The sequence below is a fragment of the Hevea brasiliensis genome, chromosome 7 (assembly GCF_030052815.1).
Source record: "Hevea brasiliensis isolate MT/VB/25A 57/8 chromosome 7, ASM3005281v1, whole genome shotgun sequence".
NCBI lineage: Eukaryota > Viridiplantae > Streptophyta > Magnoliopsida > Malpighiales > Euphorbiaceae > Hevea > Hevea brasiliensis.
Window position 1 is genome coordinate 96,084,003 of NC_079499.1, and position 11,995 is coordinate 96,095,997.

The following is an 11,995-nucleotide window of genomic DNA, read 5'->3' on the forward strand; positions in this document are numbered from 1 at the left end:
TCTATGCTTCCTCTACACTCTAAAGTAGTAATTTGTAATTCTAGTCTTTGTTTCCTTCTATTTCCACTCTGCAGTGCAAATATGTGACTTATAATACCTATTTTGCAATGTCTCATGAAGTTCCCTTCTGAAGTAATTACTTTTACATGCACCTTACCTAAGATCACTGCTGATGCTATTGGCCACTGAAGCTTTAACTAGATCCTCTCATGCTTAAAACATTTGTACCTTCTTAATTTCATGATACTGTGAGCTTCCAACGTACTTCGTGTCACCAATGGGGTCGTTATACCAACTCTTAGCTGTGTAGAGTTTCATCCAAGTGTCAAATGCGCTTTACACCATCTATCAATGTCAGAAAGTGAATTGGGTCTCTTCTCTGATTTGACAAAAGTTTATGCATTACTGAGCCACCCAGTTACCACGACCTATTATTTCCTACTCCTTTCTAAAAAGCTTGACTTCTACTTGAAACTTTTTACTGTCTAATGTACTTTCTAACACATTGGCACTTAGATTGAGGCTTTATTGCTCTCTTAACCTGTCATTTTTATCATAACTTTTCTTAAACATCCCTTAGTGTGTCCCTCTCATACCATCCCTTTTCGTCCTCATCCTTGTAACTAACTCTTCCCTAGGCCTTTTCACTATCCTTTAAGTCTTTTTTTTCTCTCTTATTCATGTTTCTGCTACTGTTGATATCTTTCCCCACCTATTGTACTTTCATTTAACCTCTGTATCGAGTCTTAAGCTTACAATATTAATAATTGTCCATCCTGTTTGTCCTCAACCTTGTCCTTTCTCACCCTTATACATCTCCTTTCAAAGATATTCATCCTTTCATTATCATCCTTAACCTTCTTTTTTTTTTTTTTATTTCTTAGTCCTTGCTTGATTGCTACTTCCATTTTCTAAAATTCTAATTCTACGATTTGCTTCCAGCAACTCATTCTTCATATAATATCACATTATGCAACACCTGCAATTCACCATGGAAGATTATTCCTGTATCTCCTTTTTGAACTTTACCATCAAAACACTATTATTCACTACCCTTTGTAGGAAATTGCTCGTCATGTTTAGAAATGTGTCCTTAAACCTATCAGTTCCACCCTAAACTGACGAGGTAGTGGTAAAGTTGTGTTCTTTCACAATCCCCAACTAGATACTTTATGAGTTTATTCTCCTTGATATAGCCACATCTACTGCTTATAGCTTTCTAACTTCAACCTCAAATTTACACATATCTCTTGATCGTCCTCTTCAAAATTCACCATCTCTTAGCAATTATTATGCTCTTTTATAAGACATCAACTGTGCCTACCCTTTATTGTATTATTATTCCACTTGACATATCATATTGTAATTTGCTCTCTCTGCTTATACTCTATTCATCTTCCATATTATCATCATTTGTCTTCCCTTATTTCCTACCATATTCTGGAAGATACCTCTCACAAGCAGATTCTCCCAAAACTAACTCTAGTCTTATCAATAATTATTCCTCTAATCCTTGTACTTCCTAGTAACTTGTAAGTAACATCCATACTTATCTTGTCCTTTCATGTTCTCTACTATTGTTCTGTTACCTATTACCATTCTATTACTTATGTTTTCTTACAAAGTTATCCTTTTAGTCACACTAAAAATGCTTGCCTAACCCCAATTACAGACTCTATGACTACTGCCATGCCACTTTGAATTATAAGATCAAGCCTCTGTATCATTATCTCTCATTCTTTTCTCTCATCATGCTTATTTGAATATATTAGGTTGACTTTTATTCGACTTACCAGCTACTAACTTTGCTTCTCTATTTGATAGATTACCATTACACACCCTCTAGCTACTATTTACTATGGTTGCATACCTCACCTAACTTTTCTCATACTATCAACAAGCTAAAAGGGATCTTATCTCATTGCCACTTATTCCACCTTAGGGATAGAAAATGGACAAAGCCTAATCTAAATCCTGCAACTTTGAGCTCTATGTTCTGGCTCTTAATACTGTACCAACTATGACCTACTCTGAGTTATGCATTTCTGGGTTCTATACTTGATAAATGTTCTCACTAATGTGGTCCCATTCTGGTTTTAAATCCTTATAGTTTACCTTACTTAGAATAACACCTAGCCTACTCTATATCTTAACTTTATTCTTCTTATTCTAGGCCCTTCAGGTTGTCCTTTAATCCATTTATTTTATCTCAACCTAAATAAAACTCCGACTACTCAATTCCTAGCTTTATTCTTCCTCCTAATCTAATAGTTATACTAGATAATTATACCTTTCAATGTCTCTGCTAGGTCATTACACCTCTGTGCTACTTGAACTTTATCTTCTGACCACTCTAGCTAGCACTTTCACTGTCATTCACGTTATGCTGCATCTACAACAGACTATCCTAAGTCCCATTTCTACACTTCCTCTATCTACTAGTATTCTGTGATTTGTCTTTGCTGACTTACTACCCTTAACATTATTCTATTTAGAGTATACTATTGTCTTGAGCAATAAAAATTTGAGAAGAAACTCAGGGAACAATAGCCATGCATTCATTGCGTGATCTCTATTCCTTTCTATTAAACTACAAACTACTCTCTATCAAACCCGTAATTTTATCTAGGACGTCATTCCGTAGGTCACCAACACTAGTAGTAACCTTTTGTCCTTCCTAAAAAGACAATACCAACTCTGCAGCACAATTGACTATAAAAGAAGTACTACATCTGCCACATAGCCATAATCATGCAAGGTTATCTGCTTTCTTATTATACTACAACTATACTAAAACCTTTAATCTCTTGGTAACGCATGCTACAATGCTGTGCTCAAGTTAGGATAACCAAGTCAATGACTAGTTAATGCCTATCTACAACCTCTGATACTTTACCTCGAGGGTTTTAAACCCTTAGCTAGGAGTTTCATAACTCCTTTGCAGAAATAGAATTCTGTAATGGCTCCACTATACCAAAACAAAAGCTGTCTATAAACCTCATCATGGAACACCATGGGGATGTATACAGTTCCACACAATAATCCCATGTCGGTACTGTAATGCAAAATAGACAAGGAGAGAATTATGTCGGTCACTGTAGTACGTACCAACAGACTATCATTTCTAACCCCATGCACTTCTATATAACCCATGTGATAAACCGTGTCCTGATAGAACACTCCACTAGTACCATAAACTAGCCTCAATTGAGTAGTCCACTGACAATACTAACAACAGTCACAATGTTACACACACCCTTCCTTAGGGCAAGTATACATACATAACTCACCTTTATGTACTTGTGCCTTATATTGATTAGGCACGTCACATAACACCATACTAACTGATCACATCCTTACTTAGGGTACATATTCCTAAGGCAAACCTCAATATGTCTGCAGGCTCAAACTCACATCACCATGTATCCCACAAAAATTGAGACATTAAACTGAAGCATTCTTACACTATCAAAGGAAAAATACAGAATCTAGAAATGAGGAATTATAGAAGAAGATGAAATAGGATTCTATACTCCACTTGTGACAATATACTCTAGGTACACACTTTTCCATAAATCTAAAGCCTAAGCTTTGATATCAAAATTGTCATGACCCAACTCTACGGGCCAGACCGGCACTAGGACTTGGGCTAACATAAAGCCCCTAAAACCTGTAGTAAGCTTTACTGCTTTCGAACCCATGAACAGACTCAATTTTAAGGCCTAACATGCAAAACAAAATGAATTAAAGTATTATAAATTAATTTAGGCTAACTCAACCCAATAACTATTAGAAATCCATAACTAGGAGAGCCAAGCTCAACTCTGATACCCAACATGCATAAACCATTTAATACCATTAATTTTCATTAATTAATATAATATATTTATACACTGATGTCATAGTGGAGTTCTAATGATTAAATAAATAGATAAATAATAAATGAATAAATAAATAATCATAATAAAAACTATTAACTAATAAGCACCAATAATAGAGAAAAATGTAAGTTAAATCCAAAAATAACTTTGCTTCTCTTGCAACCTGAAAAAAAAATATATTTAAACAAGAATGAGCGCTTGGCTCAAAGAGTTTAGATATTGATTACAGATGCAATTTTTACAATAACTTAAAACTAATGCAATTCTACCATGAAATACACTTCCAATATATATAATAAATAATTCATCCAATATTCACATGAAAAGATAATTTTGAGCCACTCACGCACTCAGTATATCACATCAATGCATAAATATGGGAGTTGATCCCCTATACAGCTCTCTCGATCCAAATCCAGACAACGAGCTCAACTTATACTAGACTTTTGTCTAAATTCACATACGGAGGCTAGCGAGATCAACTCAAAGCCGTGCCTCACCTTGACTTTTTATATCTATGGGGACCAGGTTATAGCAAGACTAGCTCAAGCCATGACTACTCATTCAATCCATATCCATCATATATCAGGGCTGCAAACACAAGTAATTATCAATAATAAATATTCAATAATAAGAGTGCTCCTAATTTATTTAACTCAGCATGAAAATATATTTGTAAAAGGCATGAGCATGCCAAACATACATAAATTATATTAAAATTATAAAATATAATCAATATCCAACTTACAGACTGGTCGACCTGATTGCAGCTGGTCTGGCTGGAGAGAAGAAATGCTAGCTGGCACTAATCACCTATACAGACATACTGACCTCTATCAATTTACTAACAGAATAAATCAATTAATTTAATTAAAGAAGCAAAAAATAATTCTTAAAATCTTATTGAAATTTCGACAGAGTTTTCCTAATAACTGAACCTAACCCCTACAAGAAAACGCAACAATGGCAACACATAGGGCCTTAGGCCTACGACAATAATTATAATACCCATTCGGGGCCTACATGAAAACTAATTTAGATCTAAACGTCCAAACTCCAGCTCGGGTCCAAAATAATTATTTCTAGCACTTTAAAAATTATAAAAATATTCCTGGAGGTCCTTTACATTATCCTTATATTAATTAAACTCATTTTACTTAATTTTACTAAGTTAAGAATATTTTACAAATTTAACTAGCTAGTTTAATCGATACTCAACCTATACAACTTGAGTTAGAGACTACCTTTACAAATTCTGTTACCTAAAATGCATCCGAAAAGTCTGAAAATGCCAGAAATGACTATAAATGTGACCACCATCTAAGACAGCCCCGCCAAGTGCCCGGACCAACCCAAAAACTCGATCCTGAGTGCCAGTGAGCTATCGTTGATCCAATCATACCTAAATGAAGCCCATAAATAGTTAATAATTATCATATAATTATTTTTAATTTATGAGAATTGAAAAGGCTCTAAAGTCTCACTGTGTGATCTAGACTATCTGATGATCGCCTTTTTTCAACTGTGTTCGAAGCGGGGTTAGTCACATATCAAAGATTTCGCCATGCTGAGTTCAACGATGATCTCAGGTTGCCAATCTAAATGGTTGAATTGTCCAAAATCTGATTGAAAGCTCCAAATTTACCTTTTTTCTCTCTCCATGGTTCTTTCTCCTCTGGCCACCATTTCAGGTGAGGTTGGTCGAAAAAGAAAGTTGGTGGTGAAGGGAATTCGTTGCCACTAGAATTGTGTCCATCTAACACCGGACGGTGCTGGAACGAGCGCTTGAAGTTGGCTGCTATGCATGCATCTCTCTCTCTCTCTCTCTCTCTCTCTCTCTCTCTCTCTCCTCCATTTTCTTGTTGTTGCTGCATCGTTGATCACCATCCATAGTTGCTATAAGGTCATCAATAGTCGTGGGTCTAGTTTAGGTGGCTCGCCGGCAGTGATGGTGGTCAGCCAAAGTAAAATCGTGAGGGAGGGAGAGTTAACGACAGAGAGAGAGAAGGAAAGGAGGGGGGGGGGGGTCTGTACACATTTCAAATTTCTTTTTTTTCTTTTGTTTCTGTGTACACTCTCAGTGCACATTGCCTAAGTTGTCACACCTTTCCTATCACCATCAATTCATGTACCTTTTCATTAACAACAACAACAACAACAACAACAACAATAATAATAATAATAATAATAATAATAATAATACATGTAAAAAAATATTCATTTAAAAAAATCATTATGAAGAATAGTAATTTAGCAATGAACAAAATAGTAATAAATTAATAGTTTAATTAAAAATATTTTATTTAAAAAAAATCAGGTTGTTACAATTGATATATGCATATGTCATTTTTTTTTATATATTTAATTATATTGATTTAATTGCTTGGCATCTGATTTTTTTTTCTTATCACACATATTTACTTGATTTTTAATTTTATTATACCCTTAAATTTTATATTTTTTTCATAAGAGAATTGAGAGGATGGAGACTCAAACTCGATATTTACCGAGTGCTTTAACTCAGTAGACCAAGTCAAGCTGGCAAATTTTATATTAATGTAACATTGGTAGAGAATTATATGTCAATCTAAGTGCTTATGGTCAACAATAACCTTGCGAGATAATGCACAATATTTGACTTGATTTTCTTTCAAGGGGAGAGCCCAATGCTATCCTACACTTCCCCTTTCTCTTGAGAAATTTAAAGTCTATATATTGTTTGGGCTGCCATCAATTTTTTTTTGGGTATTTGCCCTAAAATCTTAATTTATGTACCAAAAATGCTCGTTATTTCAATTTTTACTAAATGCTTTTTTATTCTATGTAGCAAATTATTAATCTAGAATTTCTTTTTGGGAATTCTTAGCACATCGAACCATAGGTAGATTCAAGAAAATACTCAGGTGAGCCTTTGGCACACAGTCCATGTTCAAGAGTAAAGATTACATGTGTAATATTAATTAGTATTTTTAATTATAAAGTGTAATATTAATTAGTATTTTAACTATAAACCTCATATGTCCAAATATATTTAGTCTTCATATTTTCTTATTTGGAAATTAAAATTTTGTAAGAATTCAATTTAATTAATTTCTTTTTTCTTAAATTTCACATTTATAATGAAAGAATTTAATTTTTTTTTATTTTTTAAAAATTATTTAAAAAATAAAAATTAAATATATTTATGTAAAAATTCAATTAAATTTTTTTTATAAATAATTTATTTCAAAAAAAAAACCTATATGAATTTGTTTATTCCTATAAAATTCTTCTTATATAATTGGTTTCGATTAAAATTTGAATTCGAAATTTTAGAGTCCTAAAAATGGCTCCAACGTTATTAAATTAAAACTCATTAATTGATTCTTATAAAATTAAATTCTTAAAGTAGCAACAAAGCTAATTTTTAAATATACAAATGGAATATGAGATGGAATATGAAAAAGCCAAAATGTGCTTTTAAACTCATGGTGAAAAAGATTTAATCTCAATTGAGATTTGAATTAACATTATAATACCTCTAATCATAAAAAAATTTAAAAAAACTAATCGCGGAACTTCTCCCTACTTTGTCTTTAGTTTCTATTTTTTGAGTAATTTCTTAGCTGGTGCTTTAGTTTCCTAATTTTTTTTAGTCTCTGGAAATGAAGTTGTAGTTCCCCTCTGTAGATGGGACTTTTGCATAGTGTTTTAGGGGTTTCGGTGGGCTGCTTGCACGTTGCGGCAGGCCTCCCCTGCAGATTGTGTAGAAGCTTCAAGAAGCATATTGGCTGTCAGTTGGAATGGTCAACCTATCTTCCAAAGCAAATATGAATGGCCTGTTTGTGAAGCCTTGTTCTCGGTTCGTTCAGGAAGGGTCTAAGTTCCGATTTCTGGTGTCCTTTTGTTGTAATTTCTTCTTTGTTTTCATCTGGCTTTAACAGCGTTGAGCAGGGAAGATTTTGGTTGAGTGGGTGCTTAACAACGCTTGTGATTGTAGTGTTGTTAATCTCCTTTACTTGTTGCTATTGATCAGCAGTGTCCTACTGAAGGCTAGTGGGAGTAGATATTAATGAAGAGTGATTAGCTACTGATGAAGATGGGTTCGGATTAACTTGATGTATTCCTAGGTTTATAGCTTTTAAGGCTTCGGGTTGGGAGAAATCTTGTAGTAAAGTTTTTGATCTTTGTATCCTTAATTTCATTAGATGAAATTAGTGTTAAAAAAATTTAAAAACCGTAAATAAGAGATAATATAAAAACATTAAACAAAAGCCTATAAGCAGGAGAGTTGCTATCTAATCATCAGTCTACCTTCTGACCTGGTCCATGAGTGGAATACAAAACTCAATTCAGACAACAAGGACCAAAAAGAGAAGATGATCAGTGGAGAATTATCCACCTCCACCATAAATGGCTAAAAATGACTGTAATAAGTCTTAGATATGCGACAACTACTACAATGACCTGGTTTTTAAATTTATTCTTAAATCAACCCCTACAATATATCATCTTCCAAAATATCTCTTATACAAACACAATATAAAGATTATCGATAACATATCTAGAACACATCAATCTTTCGTATATCAATCCTAGACTTCCAAATATTTATTTATACATATCTTAATTTTAATTATATATATAACATTGTGATATAACAGTTATATGCACAATCACTTTTGATCATTGTTTTTCTTGCATAAATATCAGATAATGATATAGAACTGGATAAAAAGAATTAGATACAATTTATTATAATTTTTTTTTGATATAATTGCTTTCGAGTAGAATTCGAATTCAAAACCTTATAAAGTTAGAGACAATTAAGTATATTATCTTTTATGGTTAATTGGTATGTGAGTAAGTGATTGCAAATAAAGGTATTGTTTCAACACCTTGACTTTCTCAAAGAAAAAGTATATTAATATGATTATTGCCCAGTTAAGAAGATTAAGAGATTGGCTAGCTAATTAAAGTTAGTAAAAAAGAGAAGATGATGTTAATAATAATAAATTTTTTCAAAAAAAAAAAGAAGATGATTTAAGCAGATATCCAAGCAGTAGCAAATACAACATTATGTCCTTTCCAAGTAAGCACAAGGTGATCTTCTTCTTCCTTCTTTAATCCCCAACCAGCTGAATACTCGCCAAGCAAAGTCTTAACTTCAGAAACTGCATCTTCACCTAAGGAAATGCTTCTAAAATTGGCATTCCTCATCCGCTGAACCCACATGCTCCTGGATTCCAGCCTCTCAACCCTTTGCAGACCCTCATGACCTATTACATTCTCAATCTTCCAGCATATATCTGCTTCATACCATTGCCTTTGCTTGCTTCCCCTTGGAAGACATGTGTCCACAGTATCATAAGGAATCCATAGATAATTGAAAGCTGACCTTAATCTACACACAAAATTATTTGATATTAAATCTACATCTTCATCCACTAACACAACAATTGTTGGGTCTAAACTCCTAAGGGATTTCAGAAACATGGTTCGAAGAGAAGACATGCAAGAAGAGTACTCAAAAGAGTATGGAATAATAGAAGAAAGGGCTTCTTCAGGGATGTAATGAAGCGACATTTGACAGTTTATGACAAGAGCCTCGCCACTTTCTGTGTACACCAAATTCTGCACCCGCAGCTGCTCGATTAAGGAAGAGAATCCATCTGTGTAACTCGAAGGGACGACTCTAAATTCCATTATTACATTGCGGGACCTTGCGAAGTTTATCAACTTGGAGCCCAGCTCTTCATAAGAAAGAGCAAGCATAGGGGGTATATCTTCAGTGGTACCAGCAACTGTAAGCTTTATCAATGGGGTTACCTCGAAGCGATTCGCTATAGCATCGATAAGAGTAGGGATTTGCATGCAGTGAGTGATGCTTAAATCCACAATATGAACAGATGAATACCCTTCAATGGCTTCTAACATAGCAGCATTAGCAGCAGTGAAACCGAAGCGATGCCATGGTGTTAAGTCCACAAAGCCAGCAAGCTCTATGAGAGAGAATTTGTGTGTATCTATAGCAAGAGTGCAGTAAGCATTAGCCATTCCTGCGAGGAGTTTGCAAGTACCGATCTTGGCAGCACGTGCAACAAGAGCTCTAAGGAAAGCACGTGTTAAGCGCTGATTTGAGTCACCGTCTGGGGGTGCAATGTTGTTTAAGACCCATAAAATCTGTTGGGCTAAAGTAGCATCATTACTTTCAATTGCGTTTGCACAGTGAACTAAAAGTTGCTCCATGCAATTTGCATCACCAAAGCTGCCTAAAGCCTTTGATGTTGGAAATCCAGGTCATGGACGGGTCCTTTGGGTTTTGCTCTTGTTCATGGTGCGGTTTGAGAATGGAGCAGTGATTTGGTGCAAGGGTGGTGGTGGGGTTTCAGTGAATTGCATCATGGACAAAGAGGAAAAAAGAGAGAGAGAGAGAGAGAGAGAGAGAGAGAGAGAGAGAGAAAGAGAGAGACAGACAGATAGCTGGAGAGAAAAGAAATTAGCGAACAAATTTGAGAGAGAAAGAGACAGAGAGGGGAGCAAAGGGGAAATATATATAAAATGGGAATCATAAATCTGAAGTGACCAGGAAGATAGAAAGAGACCAGACTTGTAGTGTGGGTACCTTAATTGGCTTTGGGAAACGAATCAGTATTGCGAGTGAAAAATTGTAGAACCAAGGCAGCCTGGGGAATTCTGCAATTGAATCTAAGGAAATAGATATTTCAGCTTTATCTGAGGATTCATCGACTAGGGAAAAAAAGGACTGATCAGTAAGATTAAACTCTCATCCCAAAAACTTTTAGTTGAAGTCAAATTGCGCAAAAGAGACTCTTCTTTCACCGACACTAACCTTTTTCAGTTTCTCAAGATAGAGCAGTTCGAACAAGGCAATAATAGAATCATCAGCTAATTTTCTTTATAACCCTTTTCCTTCTTCTTCAGGTACAACTACTAGCTAGTGAGAAAGAGAAAGAAGAGACAGAGATGAAGGTAATACAAAGGAACGAATGAAGGAGGGTGGGCTGGTCCCTGTTACTTTTTGGTGGCATGTGAGGTAGCCGGCCAGGGGCTTGTCCATTTGTGGGAATTGGGATTTTGTCATGTAATGAGTAAGGTTGGGATTCATAGAAAAGAAAGGACGGTAAGCCCTGCCTCATCACTTGCTCATGCACCACCCGCCACCCTCTTTGCACATAATATAATACCATAATGAACAAATCATTGTCCACCAAGCCAAAAAAAAAAAAAAAAAAAAAAATCCTTTTTCCTTTTTACATATACCCAGTTTTCATCGTTGATTTTTCTATGTATTTTCTAATGATTTTTTGTCTCCATTTGACTCGCAGCCAATCATCTAACAAACAATATACCCATATAGATATGAGGGAAAAGAAAAAGATCTGAGTGCATATACAGCACGTTGAGTCATCTTTCATAATTATAGTTTATATTAAGGTTTTAGTATGGCTATATGAGATAGATTAATCATTGATTTTAAATAAAGGGATGGTCCCTCTTTAAAAAGACTCATGGTACCTAAAATTTTGTTTTTATGCATACACTGATAAGACAAAGGGATTGTCATTTTCCAAACCCTAGAAAGAATTCTTTCTCTGAAGTACTGATTACAAATTTTCCACCCTCTAATCCTCAATTAGTCAGAATAACACTAAAAATTCTCTATATTTCTCTTTTCATTTTCAAATTTTATGTCTGAATTAACTCTTGATCGGGTTTTATAACACTGCTATCATGTATTAGGATTAATTATTCTTATGAAAATTTGTTTATGATGGATCTAATAATTATCATCATTTATTGATTTTTTTTTATTTGACTTAATTTAAAGTTAATTTTACGATTTTAATAGCCAAAAAAAATTTTAAGCCCTTGATAATCACTCTTAGAGTCAAATAAATCCTTATCAATTTAGTTAATCCACTTAAGCCCTAACAATTACTCTTATAATTAAATAAGTCCTTCTCAATTTAGTTGAACCATTTTAAGTCCCTAACAATTACTATTAGAGTCACATAAGCCCTTATCAATTAGTTGATCCATTTAAACGTCCAACAATTACTTTTAGAGTCAAAATATTGAAAATTTAGGTCAAAGAGACCTAATTTCTATCA

At 34.3% G+C, this 11,995-nt stretch overlaps 1 protein-coding gene across 1 annotated transcript; it reads right to left on the reverse strand.

Annotated features, from left to right (window-relative positions):
• Nucleotides 1-8,862: 8,862 nt before the first annotated feature.
• LOC110638223 (scarecrow-like protein 32) lies at nt 8,863-10,942 on the reverse strand. The gene is given in 1 exon segment (XM_021788699.2): nt 8,863-10,942. A coding segment is annotated over 1 exon segment (1,362 nt). The 5' UTR covers nt 10,266-10,942; the 3' UTR covers nt 8,863-8,903.
• Between the last annotated feature and the right edge of the window lie 1,053 nt (nt 10,943-11,995).